The following is an 18,378-nucleotide window of genomic DNA, read 5'->3' as shown; positions in this document are numbered from 1 at the left end:
TTTCCATTGTTCGTAGTGCCACCCAGGCTATAAATAAAAATGCAAACAGACTATAGCTTTCGACACAGTCTCTGAAAGAGAGATTCTCATACCAGGCACACTTATTATTTATAAGTGATGCGCTCCTTACCAGAGCTATGACAAGTGCCGACGACTGCTGGACAGATCATTGGTTAATGCGTTCTACGTTGGCTATCGAGATACCTCAACGCAGGCTTCAAGGGAGGAAACCAAGGCGCAAAATGAACACTCAAGCCCTTCAAGATCCTATTAAGTGGGATTGCTTCCAAATTACTCTTAAGGACCACCAGTGTTGAAGCAATAATTCTTCAACATCAACTTGGTTGGACTGGTCATGTTATGCCGATGCCTGATTATCGTCTTCTAAAGCAACTACTCTATTCCCAACTCAAGAATAGAAAGCAAAATAGTGGTGGACAACAAAAGAGGTTTAAAGACTCTCGAAGGAAATCTTTTAAAATGTAGGAGAAACATGGACAATTGTGAAACACTGGCCTGCGAGCGCTCCAACTGGAGAACAGCCTTTGGAGATCAGCCGTGGGCTTTGAAGATGCTCAAACTCAGGATGAAAGGGAAACATGTTAAGAGGAAGGCACATCTGGCAAACCCTCACTGTGATCAATTCCTGCCCGGAAACCTATGTCCCCACTGTGGAAGGACGTGTGGATCCAGAATTGGCCTCCACAGTCACTTACAGACTCACTGTTAGGACTGTGTTCATGAAAGACGATCTTACTCGGCTACAACTGATCACTAAAGAAGAAGAAGAAGATTTATATTCCATCTTTTCCCCGACAGGGACTCCAGTCCAAGTGGCTTACAGATAAAACAGGACCAGCTAAAAACATAGGGATGAAAACAACAACAAAAAACTACAACAATTAAGCATGGATAGATTTAAAACTATAAATATAGTTTCCAAAAATGTTGTATGTTACATCACAAAAGACTCATGAGTAAGCTTGGCACCCATTGAAGGGGAGACGTACTCTTGTAGGTTAGGAATTGGTTAAGTAGCAAAAACCAGAAAGCAGGATTAAATGTAGAAATGTAGAAGGTGGAGTTTCTGTATTGGGACCTGTGCTTTTAACTTTTTCATATATCATTAGAGTGAGGGGTGAGCAGTGAGGTAGCCAAGTTTGCTGATGACACTCAGTTGTCCAGGTCCATTATAACAAAGAGAGATTGTGAAGAGCTCCAAAGAACCTTTGCAAATAGGCAGTAAAGCAGCAAATGCAATTCAACATGCCCACCTGTGCGTACAGACAACATAGCTAGTAACTGCCATTTTAGACTACGTTATTTGCAAAGGCATGCAGAATTGCAGACCGCTATGTACAAAAAATGCTATGACCCATGTGTGTTTTCAAAGGCTACATATGTATATACAGCCTAGGGCTATAATCCTACCTAAGGTGTTACGGGGTTGCTGTTTTTATTTTGATTATATATTTTGATTTTGTTCTGAGACCTCTGGGCATAGGGCAGTATATAAATTCGAATAATAATAAAACCCATTTGCCAGGGAGTAAACTACATTGAATTCAATAGGACTTCTGAGGAATTCTGAGTAGACATGGCTATGACAATGTGTTGTAAGAAACTAATTATGGCGCAAGCCTCGGTGGACCTGATGAAAAGATTATGCCATTTTTTTAAAAAAAGTCTTTTATTTTTATTTTTTTTAAATAATATTGTTATTAGATTTTCCACAATGATAACACAAAGCAAAATGATACACGGAAAAAGAAAAAAAAGGGTGGAATCTGTCTTTTAAAGTGCCCAAAGACTCGACAACCCCAAAGGTGGCAAAATCCCACTCCTACGATGCCCATGCCGGCTTTGGCTCCACCCGGAAGTCAGTCTATACTATAGTTCTATGTTTATTTTCCATCATGACATCACATCCTGGCAAACCGGGCGGACTTCCCCCCTCCCCCGCCCTCCAGGAAAGAATTCCGGAGGCGCCGGCGCCTGGGGTCGCCATGGAGACGCGCGAGAGCCGCTTGTCTGTCTCCGAGACCCTGGAGGCCTTGAACGCTGCTCTCCGAGGAAAGGCCGGGGTCGGGGCTCGCGGCCCGGTCTGGTTCAAGGAGAGCAGCGCCCGGAACTTACGTAGCAGGGATTTCCTGGCTCCGCAGGCTGCCCTGATGGCCATGTTCGCGGACGGGCAGGTAAGGGGGCGTGTCCTTCGCGAAAAGGGGCGGGGCGATGGGGCGGGGCTGCCTTGCCTGTATTCATTTATTGGTATGCAAATAGTTAGTTCCGCTGTGAGGTACCACCTCCAGCTGTCAGGTGGTACTTTGTGATTTACTATTATTATTATTATTATTATTATTATTATTATTATTATTATTATTATTATTATTATTATTCCTGTATTACAGGGGGTGTTTCCCAACCTTGTGCCTCCAGCTGTTTTTGAACTACAATTCCCATCATCCCTGACCACTGGTCTTGCTAGCTAGGGATGATGGGAGTTGTAGGCCAAAAACATCTGGAGGCCCACGGTTGGGAAACACTGGACTAGATGACCCTAAGGGGCTCCTACAACTCTTACAATTCTATGGATGTTATAACAATAACAACAATAACAATAATTCATTACTTATACCCTGCCCATCTGGCCAAGCCTCCCCAGCCACTCTGGGCTGCTTCTAACAGAATATTAAAAACACAATAAAACATCAGACATTAAATAGGAGTATAGTATCTAGATCAAGGGAAGTAATAGTGCCACTGTATTCTGCTCTGGTCAGACCTCACCTGGAGTACTGTGTCCAGTTTTGGGCACCACAGTTCAAGAAGGACACTGACAAACTGGAACGTGTCCAGAGGAGGGCAACCAAAATGGTCAAAGGCCTGGAAACGATGCCCTATGAGCAACGGCTAAGGGAGCTGGGCATGTTTAGCCTGGAGAAGAGGAGGTTAAGGGGTGATATGATAGCCATGTTCAAATATATAAAAGGATGTCATATAGAGGAGGGAGAAAGGTTGTTTTCTGCTGCTCCAGAGAAGCGGACACGGATAATGGATCCAAACTACAAGAAAGAAGATTCCACCTAAACATTAGGAAGAACTTCCTGACAGTAAGAGCTGTTCGACAGTGGAATTTGCTGCCAAGGAGTGTGGTGGAGTCTCCTTCTTTGGAGGTCTTTAAGCAAAGGCTTGACAACCATATGTCAGGAGTGCTCTGATGGTGTTCCCTGCTTGGCAGGGGGTTGGACTCGATGGCCCTTGTGGTCTCTTCCAACTCTATGATTCTATGAAAAACTTTCCTAAACAGGGTTGCCTTCAGACGTCTTCTAAAAGTCAGAAAGTTGTTTATTTCTTTGACATCTTCTGACAGGTTCCACAGGGCGGGTGCCACCACCGAGAAGGCCCTCTGCCTGGTCCCCTGTAACCTCACTTCTCACAGTGAGGGAACCACCAGAAGGCCCTCGGAGCTGGACCTCAGTGTCCAGGCAGAACGATGGGGGTGGAGACGCTCCTTCAGGTATACTGGTCCGAGGCTGTTTAGGGCTTTAAAGGTCAGCACCAACACTTATCACTCCATATTTTATTTATACTCCTCTTTCCAGGTATCTTAGAGAAGACTTGACTGCAGAAGTCACCTACTAATTCTTTCCCTGCAGCAGATTATTTTAGTGATCTAGAGACCAGGTTTCAATATGTCACCCACAGCATTTTAGCTAAGAAAGCCCAGCTGTGATCTATTTGTGCTTGAAATTTGGGTTGTCTTAAAAAAAAAAAAATTAACCACATGGTGAACTGCTTTGTTTCTGCTCCTGAACAGCCGAAACCAGGAGGAAGCCGACGCTCGTTGACTCTTCTCCCTTTTCTTGTATCACAACAGGTTCCCGATGGCGTTGCTGAGAGTGTGTCTTCACTTAAACGCCCCGGGTTGCCACCCATCCGGGGTTGCCAAAAGAGCCTAGCTGGACTGACTGTGCAGTTAGAGAGGCCTGCTGTCTTTGAGCAGATCCTGAAAGCCATTCCTGTGTATGCGGAGCCCTCTCAGACAGCCCATGGGCACAGCATCCTCCTGAACTGTGTGCCCCTGCACGGCTGCAAGGGCCTGAACTCGCTGAGTCTGAGTCACCTGAGAGCCATCCTGGTCACTGACCACCTCGCAGGCACACTCCGAGCTCAAGGGTTAGTAGATGCAACTCAACGGACCTATTCTAATTGTCAATCAGGGATCCAGGAACATGTGTGGTTTTCTTATTTGTTTATTACAACTTTACACACAATGAGAAATAGATGCAACAATGTTCAGTGGGGGTGACTTCTAATTAGGCATGCAGACGATTGCAGCATTAATTTGTCCTCCCCACAGTTCAAAGCTGCTTCTATAGCTGTGAATGTGATGTGTTTTGGAGAGAACAGTACAGTGGTACCTCTGGTTAAGTACTTAATTCGTTCCGGAGGTCCGTTCTTAACCTGAAACTGTTCTTAACCTGAAGCACCACTTTAGCTAATGGGGCCTCCTGCTGCTGCCGCACCGCCAGAGCACGATTTCTGTTCTCATCCTGAAGCAAAGTTCTTAACCTGAGGTACTATTTCTGGGTTAGCGGAGTGTGCAACCTGAAGCGTATGTAACCTGAAGCGTATGTAACCTGAGGTACCACTGTATTGTCCTTTCTAGGACTTCGGCAACATTCTGAGAATCTTACCTGTTTTTAAGAGAGCTCTTGGTTCTAGCCTTCATTTCTGTGGAGGAGAAGTTCAGATTTGGAAAGCAGTGCTCTACCGAATACAGCACTCAGGTCATCAGTCCATACTGGACCTTTAGCTGTTCTTTGAGTAGAATATGGAGAGTTTTTCTTCTGCTAATTTTGGCGGTTGTACGGCCAATGTTGTGTATGGTTCTTTGCCTTTCAGGATGGATGTACACCTGGTCCCATCTTCGGTTGATGAGGAAATCCATAGATTCCTGCAACGGCTACGCGTTGAGTGGCCTTCAGCTTTGGAAGCCTCCCAAAGCCCTGAGGATATTCAAGCCATGAAGGAAAACCTTCGCCAATGTTCCCATGCCACTTTTGACCAGACGGAGCAGAATGCTGTTGTGTGCAAAGTGCACTTGAAAGGGTTCCTTGAGGAGGAGCAGGAAGACTTGGAGGGCTATGACCCTAATGTGGACGTCTTTCTTGGTAGGCACTTTATTTTATCATTTTTAAACAGATGCTTGCCTTATCCCTAAGACAGGGATCTTTTTGTATCTACCTTCACAACAATGTAGGTTGAGGACTGAGAAGATGACTTGCCAAGCTAATATGGGAGCCACTGTGGTGTAACACTTAAGAGTGTTGGACTAGGATCTGGGAGAAAAGGGTTTGAATTTTCGCTGGTCGGCCTTGGGCCAGTCACTCTCTCCTAGCCAAACTATATAAAATAATTGGAAACCAGGTCCAGTGCTATTATACCAAGTCTGTTGACCTGATGGGTGTTTTTATCAAGGAAATAGCTGTGGCTGGATCATGGTTGAATTAGTTCCACTTGGTTACACTTCTTCTTCTTTGAGTAAGTTGAGTAAGATTGTCTTCCATAAACACGGTTTTAACAATGAGTCTGTAGGTGACTGTGGAGGCCAATTCTGGATCCACACGTCTGGATCCCACACAGTGGGAACATTGGTTTCCGGGCGGGAGTGGATCACGGTGTGGATTTGCCAAGCGTGCCTTCCTCTTAGCACGTTTCTCCCTTGCGTCCTGAGTTTGAGTGTCTTCAGAGTCCATGACACCTTTGGTAAAGGCTGTTCTCCAATTGGAGCGCTCACAGGCCAGTGTTTCCCAATTGTCAGTGTTTATACTACATTTTTTTAGATTTGCCTTGGTTGCACTAAGCCCTAGGAAACAAGAGCTCTAGAGCTGCAGAAGCAGACAGAGCAGAAACTGAACCTCCATCACACAATATTTCCTGAGAGCCAGTGTGGCATTGTGGTTGGAGTGTCGGACTGGGACCTGGACCAGGGTTCAAGTGCTAACTCAGACATGAAGATCACTGGGTAGCCTTGGGCCAGTTACTGGCCCTCAGCCCAAACAACCTCACAAGGTTGTTGTGAGGATATAATGGGTTGGGGGCCTCATGGAGACAACCATTTATCCCACCTTCAGTTTTCGGTAGGAAAGGTGGGGTTGGGGCATTGTTTGGGTGGTTTGGGGGGGGGGTTGTTCCTGTTGGGGTTTTTCGTATCTTTATTTTAGATTTTGTTGTGATTGGCATGGAAAATTTTCAGCTTGGTTTTGCATTTTTAAAATTTATCGGATTATGAGTACTTTTCTTATGTTATAGTTATGTTTTTTTTATATGTTGTAAGCCACCTTGAGCGTGGTTTGAACTGTGGAAACGCAGGGTGCAAATAAAACTGTGTAATAATAATAATAATAATAATAATAATAATAATAATAATAATAATAATAATTCATTCCTTTTCAGTGACAGAGGAAAAACTGCGCCATGTGGCTGAGCTGCAGCGTGTGGCCCTGCAGTGCACGGTGAGTAGACGGGTGAAAACCTTCAGCCGGGGGTGAACGGAGCAACCCTCTTGTGTGGTCTCTGCATCTCATGTGAGCTGCCGCTCTTCTGCAGGTTACACAAAACAATGAAATACCGTGAAAATCCCTGAAACGAGAAGTAATCGACTAGAAATATTATCTTATAGAAATAAACAAAATAATAAAAATCAAAAAGTTTAAGGAAAAAATTAGAAAAACCTAGAATTGTACAAAGCCTTTACGGGATGCCGGCTACAAACCTTGTTTCACTGAACTATTCAGTTTCCTCAGAAGGAAATAGAAAAAGCATAAACCTTAAATGACCAAGATTCAAAAAGGGGGTTAAAACTCCCAAAAATTCTGAAGTATTATAATATTCTAGTATTATAATATTCTAGGTTTTTCTAATTTTTTCCTTAAACTTTTTGATTTTTATTATTTTGTTTATTTCTATAAGATAATATTTCTAGTCGATTACTTTTCGTTTCAGGGATTTTCACTGTATTTCATTGTTTTGTGTAATTTCTTGGTTCCGTGACTGTCTTTTTTCTACTTGCTCTTCTGCAGGTGGCTGCACCAGAAAAACACTGCAGCATTGTGCATGTGGTGGGCAGCGAGGAGGCCTTCCAGCAGCAGAAGGTAGACTTGCTATTGAGGCTGCTAGCCCCACAAGTGCTCACAGTTTCACAGGTGAGGAGTGCCCTTTCTTTCCAGGATGGCCTACAGTACAAGCTGTGTGTAAAGCTTTTCCTGCTACGTTGGGTTGCTGCGGGGCCAGATTGGGACCGTGGCTCAGGGGAAGAGACTTTTACCTTTGACCTCACTCTAGCCCCATTTGGAATTTCCTCCTCCCTTTTTTCTTTTTTCTTTTTAATTTATGTCAATTGGGGAGCTTTCTTTCTGTTGCAAAAAGCAAGCACATGGTGGTTGTGGGCAACTAATGCTTTGTTATCTATTTATTCCCTAGAAACACCTTGTCTGTGGGCCTGTCAAAGTCACTCGCTGTGCCTCTCCCATGGGTGCTCTTCAGTATTTCCAGTAAGTTGCTTTTCTCTGCCAGGACCCTTCCCACACCGGACCCTTCCGCTTCGCTAATAACAGTGGAGCGGTTATTTTTCCGCAAGGGCAAGCTGGTGATGAAAGCATGCTCTTGCTTGCGCTTACCTTCTGGGTATTCTGCGCTTACCTTCTGGGTATTCTGCGCTTACCTTTCGGTCGCTCATGGAAATCGCTGCATTACAGCTGTTTAATAAGACAGCAGCTGGTTTGTGATGCTGTCTTAAGCCCTCATTCTTGACTTTGGACAAACAGCTTTGTTTCCAGAGTCCTGAGTGTGGTGGCGCTCCTGGCATTGTGGTCCAAAAGAATGCATTGAGAAAATTTGCCTGTACAGTCATACCTCTTGTTACGTTCGGTTCAGGTTACGTATTTTCAGGTTGCGGAAGTACCGGAAAGGGTTACTTCTGGGTTTCGCTACTCATGCATGCGCAGACACTCAAAATGATGTCACGCGCATGCGCAGAAGCGGCAAATTGTGACCCGCGCAGACGCAAGTTGCATTCTGCTCATATTGTGAACGGGGCTCCAGAACGGATCCCGTTCGCAACCAGAGGTACCACTGTACTGAGTCTGCACATGTGGACAGGGTCTTTCTCCCTACCTTTCCCCACCAGCACTAGTATTATTCAGCATTTGGTTTTGCACCCGTGGCACTGTAAGTATGACATGTTCTCTTTTCTGAGGGGCTGCAACATCTCCTTGCTTACAGGCTGCGGAACTCCCAGATGTATGAGGCTTCAGTGCTGAAATATGGGGACCTCTCTCAAGGTAATGGTTTGTCTCTACATTTGTTGCGTGCTGTTCTGTCTCCTTGTTTCTGCTTCTGGGAGGTTTAGATGTGTCCTACAGCTGGCATGTTGGGGGTTGTTTTTCCTGTTTTTCTGGGTTTCTTGCCCACTTCAGTTGGATGTCTTGCCCAACTGCTTGAAAAGGCTTTATTATGAGTCTACCAGACTTCCCTTTCACCCTGTTGGACAGGGGAACCATAAGCATTTCCTCCTGGATGCGCCCCAGCTCCCAAGTGGTCTCTTCCACCGAACACTCCAGTTCCACTGAGCTCCTTTTTAATTTACAGTGGTACTTCAGGTTAAGTACTTAATTCGTTCTGGAGGTCCATCCTTAACCTGAAACTGTTCTTAACCTGAAGCACCACTTTAGCTAATGGGGCCTCCTGCTGCTGCTGTGCCGCCGGAGCACGATTTCTGTTCTCATCCTGAAGCAAAGTTCTTAACCCGAGGTACTATTTCTGGGTTAGTGGAGTCTGTAACCTGAAGTGTATGTAACCTGAAGTGTATGTAACCCAACGTACCACTGTATTTATAAATTACATCTCCAACAAATTTATAGCCGTGCTTTCCCCTGCCACAAAGGAGTCAGTCAGAGCAGCTTGCAAAAATGAAAGCAAACATTAAAACAACGGTTAACCCAGTCATTGAAACACAAATTATCAAACTAAGAAACAGCAGCAAAAGACAAGAGCCCTTAAGTGGCAATAGAATCAAAAGCTTCTTTAAAAAAAGGAATGCTTTCAATTATCAATGGTTTTGTAACTGCTGGACTGTTTTTTCGGCTTCCTTCCTTTAGACGACACCTGGATGGAAACAGTCGGCGTCTTGACATCAGCTGCCATCCGATTTGAGATGCTGAGCACGACCCATCGGAACCAGGTAAGCGGAGGAATCCCTTTCAGGTGTGGTGCGTTCACAGTCAGGAGGCGATTGGGTTGCTCATGGGTGGAAGTGGTATACTTTCAGCTGCGTCGAACTGCTTTCTTTGGGACTACAACTCCCATCATCCCTAGCTAACAGGACCGGTGGTCAGGGATGATGGGAGTTGTAGTCCCAAAACATCTGGTGGGCTGAGTTTGCCTATGCCTGGTTTAAAACGTGACTCATGCTTCAGGTTGTAGCAGTTACCACTCCCTCAGTTTACAGTCCCAAGTTACAGCAGCTGGGAATGTCTCACTCCAAAACAAAACCCCATAACCCTTTCTTAACAGAGTAATTAGGTGCACAGGTATGGGGACAGTGGACAGAGGCATTGCAACACTGGGGAGGGTAGACGAATTTGGGGACTTATGAAGATAGCAAACTGGCTTAAAGTGAATCGGAAGAATGCAACAGGCAACTTGAATAAAGGACAGTGAATCGGAAGAATGCAACAGGCCATGAATAAAGGACAGTTGCAAATGAACAGACAAAATTAGCCTTATGCACACGGATTTGTCAGAATCCCTCTCTTCCAGGAGGAGGGAGTCTGGGTTGGCCTGGGCAAGGCCACCCTTTCTGGAAAGTGGAGATAGATGGTAGCTGGTGCTCCCTTCACTTTCATTGTTTGGAGAGGAGCACCTTGGTAGCTTGCAGGGGAGGCCAGGGCCTTCTTGGGAATAGGGCTAGACCTGACATTCTGCGTCAGCTCCCCCGCCGCCCAGCATTGATTTTTGCATCATCCTCAGGTTCTCCTGGATGTGGAGGAGACCAGCATCTCCACCAAAGGGACCAAGAGCGGAGCCTTTGTGATGTACAACTGTGCTCGGCTGGCCACACTCTTTGAAACGTACCAGCGGGCCGTAGAGCAAGGTGAGAGCCCTCCCCTCTTCACGCACGCTGTGCCATTTCAGCCATGATTCTGTGAATTGGTTGACAATTGGCCTGGACCTGGACCTTCCCTGAGAAGCTGGGGCAGTACTTAAGTCGCCTGATTCAGGATTCAAGGAAACAACTTGATTGTGGAGCTGTCGTGCTTTGTGCTTGTGGGGCCCCGTCGGTCCTGGGACTAGGAGCAGCCAGCCTGCCATGGCTGTTATCATAATGAATTTTCCGGAGGAGGGAGGGTCCCTTGCACTGGCCAGTGATTTGTAGCAGGTGGCCAGAAACTAAGGATCTCCTTGGCTTGGTTAAAAGCATTCAGAAAGGTACCTGATATTAAAACGTTCACCATGTGTGGAATTGTGACACTTTCCCCTTTTACACACACACACACACACACACACACACACACACACCCCTCCTGACTACAAAGGCAGACTTTGAAACTTGCACGCAGTGTCTCCCAGACTTAGAACCCAGAAGGACAAAGTTTTGGCTCTAGCGGTTGAGGGATGGTGGCCCACACACTGCCTTTAGCTCATTTCTACTCAGCGTGGATCTGCTGAACTTAGTGAACCTAGGTTAGTCAAGTCTATTAACTTCAGTGAGTCTACTCTTGAGCAGAGCTCGCATTGCCTATAACTCTTTATGTCTTTCTCCACGGCCCAAGCTCCTGTTCCCTTTTACACATCCTGGTTTATTGCTGCTCTCCCAAAATGCCACACAGCCCTTTATTTTGCCCTTTAGAACTCCTAAATATTGCAGCTTCCCCACCCACTTTTTAGTTGCAGTTGGGATTAATTACAAAAAAAATCTGAGCAAACTTAGGAATGTTGGTTTAATCTGCATGGCTCTCTGTAACTGGCAGGTTTGGAGTTTTGCTGCAGAAAATGTGAATCCCACGGTATGGCTATCATTGCATCCCCCGAAAGGCTTTTGCCTAAGATGCTCCTATGGTAACAAATTTATCCCATCCCATTCCAGGTCTGTACCCAGCCTTTCCTCAACCTTCGGAGCTGATCTACGCATCTCTCAGGGAAGAGGTAAACAAAAGAATACAGTCGGCGACCATTTTAGGCACATCCAATTGATGTGCGGTTTTCCTTTTGGACCTGGATCCTGATGCATGGATCCTTTTGGACCTGGAAGAAGGCAGAACGGGGGCAGGGGGCATGTATGCATGCTATGCTGACAAGCACAGGGGCCAGAAATTGAACCACTGTGTGAAATGGTCACCACCTGCACAACGATCCAGGCCTGCAGGGCTGCTCCTATAGGATCAGCTGGATTTGTTGGGAACACAAACATCATTTGGCAAGTTGAGCCAAGTTAGGGCAACCGCTAGAAAGCATGGAGGAGGGTCTAAAATATGCAGAGCCGGCTCACCCATGAAGCGGGGTGAAGCAACCGCTTCAGGCAGTGGAAAGGCAAGAAGCAGTTCCCCTACAGATGCTCTGTGCTGCCCCCTGCAGGAGCAACCCAGGTAAGGGAGGCTTCGGCCGCAGCAGAGCAGCCGAGTATTCCATTACCCATCTTTGCTGCGCCTAGCAAATCTAAACCCAGCCTGGTAGGGTGGCAAGGCTTTGCAAGGGCTTTTCCTCGAAGGGAAGCCCTTGCAGAGCCTCACGCCCTCCCCACATTGTGGGTGCAGCAGGAAGGTGTTTTGCCTCGGGTGCCAAGATGTCTCGGGGCGCCCCTGAAAACGTTTACCTTGTCCAAACTTTCTGCTACAAAACAGGCCTCAAGACACCTGCCTTGCACAAATCAGCTCACAGAATCCAGATCGCCGTGTGCTTCTATACCAGTCAGGTGCTTGTGCTTTTTGTGTCCGAAATCTCATTGCTTGGTTCCCTTCTTGCCAATTAACAAACTGGGGGATGAGTATAGGTCTAATGATGATTTGGACTACAACCCCCATCAGCCCCAGCAATCACAGCCAGTGGTCAAGGATGATGGGGGTTGTAGTCCAAAACATCTGGTTGGGGAAGGCTGGCCTACTGAGACTCCCACATGATTCTTCTCTTTCTGCAGGGCGAATGGCTTTTGTTGTTCAACAGTATCCTGCCTTTCCAGGAGATCCTGAGCCAAGTGATGCAGGTGCCCATCTCCAGCGCTGGGCTCAGAGTCACAGCCAGCACGGAGGCGGTGAGCTGAGTTTTCAGATATTGTGAGGTGGGGCTGTTGGGCTGCCTTCCCCCCTCCCCTTTATCAGCTTGGCTTCCTCTTAGCCATAGGTGAATCTGGCATCACTCGGCTTTGTGTTGCAGATTTGCAAGTTCCTGATCCAGCTGAGCATGGACTTCAGTTCCTACTACAACCGGGTGCATATCCTAGGGGTGAGTGGTCTGGGAGGAGAGTCGCTGGGGTATACTTTGAGTTGCAAGTCCACATTGCATCGGCTCAGGCTCTTTCCACATAATGAACATCTGGCCCGAAAGGTGCACTTGCTACATGTCAGGTGAACTTGTAATAGGCTCGTTTTGAAACATACTGATCTTGAATCCTCAAATCTGGATTCAAGGCTCGGCTTTGTAGAGTTGCGAAGCCTAGGGAAGTGGCCAGCTTCAGGTTTGTAGGTCCCTGACTTCGTATGCCAGAAAAGGTCTTGAGTTCTGTCCACCTGCAGACTGCTCCTTGGCAGCTATTTCACTCCTCCTTTAAGCCAGGAAACTGAAATTAATGGTGGTTTCCTGTTGTGTCTGAACTTGGAACTACAGTTAATGATTTCCAAATAAGCCACAATCTGTAACCCATCTTTCAGCAGCTTCATATCTTTGCTTGCTTAGAAACCATCAATCATGGTTTCCTGGTTCGGACAGAACAGGAAACTATGGTGAACTTTGGCTTCCTTGTTTGTTTAACCATTTTCATAAAGGGAAGAGTGAGGTGCAGCTTGGGCATAACTTGACATATTTTATTTATTTCTGAGTCAAGAGGCTGTGTTGGCATCTTCAGTCACCCATGCTAAGGCTGTACTATACCTAGTGGAAAAAAGAAGCCCCACTCTATTTTATATCCTCTGCATATATTTTTTCTGCAAGAATCGTGATAAAGAGGAAGGGACGCAGGTGGTGCTGTGGGTTAAACCACAGAGCCTAGGACTTTCCGATCAGAAGGTCGGCGGTTCGAATCCCCGTGACGGGGTGAGCTCCCGTTGCTCGGTCCCTGCTCCTGCCAACCTAGCAGTTCAAAAGCACGTCAGAGTGCAAGTAGATCAATAGGTACTGCTCCGGCGGGAAGGTAAACGGCATTTCCGTACGCTGCTCTGGTTCGCCAGTGGCGGCTTAGTCATGCTGGCCACATTACCCAGAAGCTGTACGCCGGCTCCCTCGGCCAATAAAGCGAGATGAGCACCGCAACCCCAGAGTCTGTCACGACTGGACCTAATGGTCAGGGGTCCCTTTACCTTTACCTTTAGTTTTGGAGCAGAAGGCTCCAAAGACTTCTGTTCCCACCATGTGAAGCTCATTCCTGAAGCTTTGCTAGCTAGAAGCTTCCATTTAGGATGTACTAATATTTTCAAAAAGTTAACTAAGGTGAAGAGGTAGACAAAAGGATCAGCTTTATGAGCCTAAAGCCACAAGTGTAATTTGCCTTTGAGTGAGAGTGACAGGGATCAATTTAATAACTCAGAGTCCGCTGATGCCGTCACTGACACCGCTGTCATAACATAGAAAGTTGTCAATAACATAATTTCCAGCACATTAGCCTTCGCTCCCACAAAATTCTGGTCTACACGGCGCCCTCTGCACGATGAAGGGGGGCCTGTCCATGGGCACTAATGGAGAAATGCACCCATTAAGGGAAGGCACAAACCCGCCACTCAGCCCTCAGAGCTGTGGCATCAGGCCCCCGTGACGATCCTGTTTTTGCTCCCAACAGGAACCACGTCCCCACTTATTCGGTCAGATGTTTGCCCGGTTGCAGCTGATGAGAGCAGTGAGAGAAGTGTTCTGCAGTGCCCTGGCCACCCTCCACTTGCCTCCTCTGAGCCAGATCTGAGCAAGCCTGCAGGGGTGACTACAGGCAACCTGCCCCGGCCCTCCCATTGGCCAGCTCTGTTGCGAGGAGCCATGGACAGCGCAGTCACATGACCAAGAATGGGGAGAGTGCGTGCGGTACTGTTAGACGATCACCCATCACAGCCCAGCCTGGCCCGGATACATGCAATGTTTTGGACTTGAACCAAAGCGACCTGATGGCGATGCTGGAGAGGAAAGAGGGCACAGACTTCGCCTACATTCCGGATGGTGGGGGCCTGATGAAATTCTTTGTGGAGCCAAAGTTGTGACATTCCAGTTAGGAACATATAGGCTAAAAACGCCCCCCCCCCCCGCTCCCCTGGGGCACACAGGTTAATCACTGTAGTGCTTCCATTGCTTTTATCCCTCCCATTTTGCTCACAGCAGACCGAAGGCACAACAAAAGCTGGCATATGAGCAATCCAAAAGAAAGCACAGAGGATGGATGCAAATGGTGGTTCACTGGTTGTTTTTATTCTGTTCTGAGCTGACTGACACCCCAGCTACGCCATGTCCCTACCCACATACAGAAAATCTTTGGCACCCGTATCAGAAAAGAAAGTTTGTAAACAAAGTTGCATAGCCTCACACAAACACAGATGTCTGCCTGCCGTTTGGGCAGATGTCTGTCTGCCGTTTGTTGCTTAGAGCGGGGGGAGTTTGTTGTCCATGGCAGTTGCAAAGACTTGCTCTGTGCCTACCAGGGTGGGCAGAGGCTCGTGTCTGCAGCATCAGCTTGCAGCTTAGGACAAGGATAAGGGAGGGAAAGAGGACCCAGCGTTGACAAACTGTCCGGCGTCTCCTGTCAGCAGCTTCATTGTGGAGCAGAGAGGCAAGCTGATTGAATGGGGGCTGTGCGTATCTCATTTCTGTGGGCCCCACTGTAACCAGGAGGATGCTTTCTCCAAGGCTTGAGGCTGAATTTAGCGTGAGAAGTGGTGCAAGTTGCCCATTCCACCCATTGCACCTGGCGGCTGTCCCTCTTGTTTCGCACCCGGCGCCCCAGAGGTAGGCCGGGGCTCGCTACTGCAGCTGCTTCATGAGGAGGCGGATGAGCTGCTGTCGCTGCAGCCAGTACTGGGGGCCCTGGTGCGGAGGCAGCTCAAAGAAGGAGAAGGTGAAATTGCGGCTGAAGTTGAGGTTGGTGATGCTGGGCACGGGCGGCAGCTTCACCCCCTGCCACTTGCTCCGGAAGTGCCTGGGCGAGCCTCTGCTCCGGCTGGCCTTCTGCTTCGCCTTGCCTTGGAGCAGCAGGGTCCTTGGCCGCTGCTCCCCTTCGGCAGCCGGCGCCTTCTCTCCCAGGTGGTCTTGGAAGAAGCTGCAGGAGCTGGGTGTTCCTGCTGCCGAGAAAGGGACACTGTGCAAGAAGGACACCACAGGCTTGAAAAGGGCATGGAAGGAGGTCTCGGACTGAGAGGGCCCAGTCCAGGGCGCCAGGTCGGGAGTGCCCAAAGGGGCTGCTTTGGCATGGGGGAGGCCTGGCAGCTTCTGGCCTGGTTTCTCTGAGGCAAGAGAAATGGGAGCAGAGCAAGTGTTAGTGAGGAACGAGGCAGGAGACTCAAGCCCTGGGCTCAAGTGTGGCACTGGGCTGGGTGCACAGGGGATTCCTGAGGCAGGGCGATGTGGGAAAGGATGTGGTTGATACAAGACTCCCTGGGGTCTTGTCAGCACCAGCCTGCGCCCCTTTCCCCTGAGGAACACAGGTGCTCCCTGCTCCCTCTGTTCTGGCTTGCATTCCCCGCAAAGCCCTGATATGAGCTCTATGCCCTCCACAGAGGCCAGGGACCCAATGGAAGCCCCAACATTAAGCAGCCCTAGAACCTGCTGCATTCCCCTCACAGCAGCCCAGCCTCCTTCCAGCTACCAGCAAGAGAGCATTAGCCCAGCGCCAGGGTCTCAGCAATCCTGCCAGTGGTAGGTGGGGCAGTGCCAAAGACCAGAGCCTCACCAAAGACCTTGCCTCCTTTGGGAATCTGGGGAAGAGCCATCCTGTTTTGCCTTGGGGTTAAGGGAGTCTTGGGAGCAGTTTTATTCTGGTGCTTGTTTGCAGCTCCTACCTGGACATGAGGGGGAAAGAGATATAGGAGGTTAAGTTTTGTAGCTCAATAAAGCAAACAGCAATCTGAGAGAGATGCGTTGTGACTCTTATAACACCTGCACATACTACAGTATTCAGTTTCAGTCCCGATATGCAGCTATTGTGAGTCTTAGGCAGGTGTAAACAGGACTATGTGGACCTCAAACTCTCTCTGATTGGTGGGCAACTGTTTTGATGTACAGCAGTGGAGTTTGTACTGCTGGCCAAAAGTCTTAGGAGAACACCACGAGCAGAAAGCATGCATTGCCCTGCTGCAGGGAGGAAGAATACATAATCCTGATCATTTTATTTATTCCAGCAACTCTGTAATGCGACTTCAGTAAAACTGGAGCATCTCCTACAGCCCTGCAAGTACACCCCAGCCTCAGCTAACACACCCCTTGTTCAGCCTTGTCAATGGCCAGTCTTTTCCTCTGCCCTGAAACCAGTAAACCAGCATGGAGGGATGGAGAAGCACCACCAGGCAGCTTCCTTCTCCAGCACGGGCTCTGTACCAGGGCTAGGCCCATGACCGTGTGAATTTCAAAGCCCTAAGGGTATCCCTCGTGTATCCTAATTGCCTAATGACAAGCGTAGCCAAAGTTGCTGGACTACAACACCCATCACCTCTGACCATTAAGTCTGGCTGCCTGGGAGTTGCAAGGCCAACAACACCTGGAAGGCACTATAAAGGAGTGGCCTGGAGCCAGGTATCCACCAGCAAACACAGCTGTGCTGTGAAGGCAGGAATATTCATGGATGCTAGTCCTTTGCATCAATGCTGTCCTGACTTCTGACCTGCCTGAGTTTAATTCCCCACCACTGCTGCAGTTACATATCTATCTATCCCTGGCAATGCACCGACATCTCCACCCTGCCCCACCAATAGGGCTTTCCCTACCTTCTCCATCCAGCCTCTGCACTTCCCTCTGGCAGGGTCTTCTCTGGTCCTTGCATGGCCCTGGCACCTCCTGAAGCCGGGGGTCACACTCATCCTCATGGCGCAGCCGGGGTGGGTGGTGACACTCGCTGTGGGCAGGGCTGAACCCCGCTGAGCCACCGAAGGGAGCAGGCCTGTTGCTTCCAGGGGTGCCATCTGCTGTGGCTGCTCTGAGCCGGCCCCTCTCTGCCTGGCTCTGGGGACAAAGTGCGGCTGGAACGGCATTTTTGAGTGGACCGGACTGTAGCATCCCAGGTTTGTTGGTGGCAGTGACAAGGAAGCAAGGTGGTCCACACAGCGCCTGGAGAGGTCTGGAACGGCCTGGAGAGCTTGCTACTCGGCGTCCTTCTGGTACATACACCACAGGGTGCATCCCACGATCGGTGCAGCTCTGGACGACATCGCCCCGTTTTGCAGCAAGCTCAGCTGTTCATCCAGGAGCCAAATAGATGGAAGGCCATTGGGAATCGGCAGTGCGTGACAGCAGCGGCCACGTGCTGAACTTGCAGACAAAGGGGCCTTGGTGTGACCTCCCCGTTGCTGCAATCTGGACCATGAAATATGCATGGCGTTGCTGGGGGGCCAGAAACCCCAGCCACTCCAGGGCTCAACCGATGAATTATTGAATGCAGGACTTTGCACAACCGAGCAAATTCCTCTGAACAGGTGCCACAAGCTGCAGCAGCCGAAAAGTGAAAAGTTCTGACTCGGAAGAGGAGTCTCGATGGGAGGAAATAGAAATTGTATTGGGGGGGGGTCAGAGAAAACTCAAGAGCATGTCCTATGGTAATTGGGGGGGGGGTGGACAGAAAGCTAACCATTTCCCTGCAAGTCTGCACCTCCAGGATATTCTCAATCCATCCCAATTCCTGCACCAAACAGGCATCATATGATTGAACTTCTCACCCCAATTCTACTCCATGTGTTTTGCATTTTTATCTTGCGTTTTTATGCTGTGAACCACCCTAAGATATAAGGATGAAAGGCAGTACGTATACAACTCTATTTTATTTTTTAAAGAAACACCATCTCCCACCTGGGTAGACATTCTTTGAACATCCCCACTCCTCCGCAGTCCTCTTCTATCAATGCTACAGTCTAAATGGATGTCATATACCTGACACGATAAACAACTACCTGACATTCAGAAGACATCTTAAGGCAGCCCTGTTCA

General features: G+C 48.3%; 2 protein-coding genes across 3 annotated transcripts; one reads left to right on the top strand and one right to left on the bottom strand.

Annotated features, from left to right (window-relative positions):
• Positions 1–1,955: 1,955 nt before the first annotated feature.
• On the top strand, positions 1,956–14,639 carry DALRD3 (DALR anticodon binding domain containing 3). Its single transcript, XM_081902404.1, has 13 exons — positions 1,956–2,195; positions 3,878–4,176; positions 4,906–5,174; positions 6,460–6,518; positions 7,086–7,208; positions 7,486–7,556; positions 8,287–8,345; positions 9,162–9,244; positions 10,033–10,156; positions 11,150–11,208; positions 12,197–12,310; positions 12,433–12,501; positions 14,048–14,639. Exons 1-13 carry the CDS (start codon positions 2,007–2,009, stop codon positions 14,165–14,167), a joined length of 1,638 nt encoding a protein of 545 aa, XP_081758530.1. The 5' UTR covers positions 1,956–2,006; the 3' UTR covers positions 14,168–14,639.
• LOC309365089 (uncharacterized protein) lies at positions 14,640–18,311 on the bottom strand. Of its 2 annotated transcripts, none has more exons than XM_081903233.1 (3): positions 17,166–18,311; positions 16,136–16,244; positions 14,640–15,689 (listed from the first exon to the last, which is right to left on the bottom strand). In XM_081903233.1, exons 1-3 carry the CDS (start codon positions 17,427–17,429, stop codon positions 15,211–15,213), a joined length of 852 nt encoding a protein of 283 aa, XP_081759359.1. In that variant the 5' UTR covers positions 17,430–18,311; the 3' UTR covers positions 14,640–15,210. The 2 variants fall into 2 exon arrangements, with proteins under 2 accessions (XP_081759359.1, XP_081759360.1); XM_081903234.1 differs by having other exon boundaries at positions 14,640–15,527.
• Positions 18,312–18,378: the final 67 nt, after the last annotated feature.

Source organism: Podarcis melisellensis (assembly GCF_964234715.1).
Source record: "Podarcis melisellensis genome assembly, chromosome: 2".
Lineage (NCBI taxonomy): Eukaryota > Metazoa > Chordata > Lepidosauria > Squamata > Lacertidae > Podarcis > Podarcis melisellensis.
Note: the sequence above shows the minus strand (reverse complement) of the source record. Positions and strands in the feature narration are given on the sequence as shown.

What these genes read in the sequence shown, in the direction of transcription:
- DALRD3 (XM_081902404.1), top strand. Translation starts at nt 2,007, where the DNA reads ATGGAGACGCGCGAGAGCCGCTTGTCTGTCTCCGAGACCCTGGAGGCC. An exon ending in GGTGCTCTTCAGTATTTCCA is followed by an intron (nt 7,557 to 8,286) that starts GTAAGTTGCTTT and finishes CCTTGCTTACAG; the next exon opens with GCTGCGGAACTCCCAGATGT. An exon ending in CCAGCGGGCCGTAGAGCAAG is followed by an intron (nt 10,157 to 11,149) that starts GTGAGAGCCCTC and finishes ATCCCATTCCAG; the next exon opens with GTCTGTACCCAGCCTTTCCT.
- LOC309365089 (XM_081903233.1), bottom strand. Translation starts at nt 17,429, where the DNA reads ATGCCGTTCCAGCCGCACTTTGTCCCCAGAGCCAGGCAGAGAGGGGCC. An exon ending in GCAGAGGCTGGATGGAGAAG is followed by an intron (nt 16,245 to 17,165) that starts GTAGGGAAAGCC and finishes CCTCATGTCCAG; the next exon opens with GTAGGAGCTGCAAACAAGCA. An exon ending in CAAAGGAGGCAAGGTCTTTG is followed by an intron (nt 15,690 to 16,135) that starts GTGAGGCTCTGG and finishes CTCTTGCCTCAG; the next exon opens with AGAAACCAGGCCAGAAGCTG.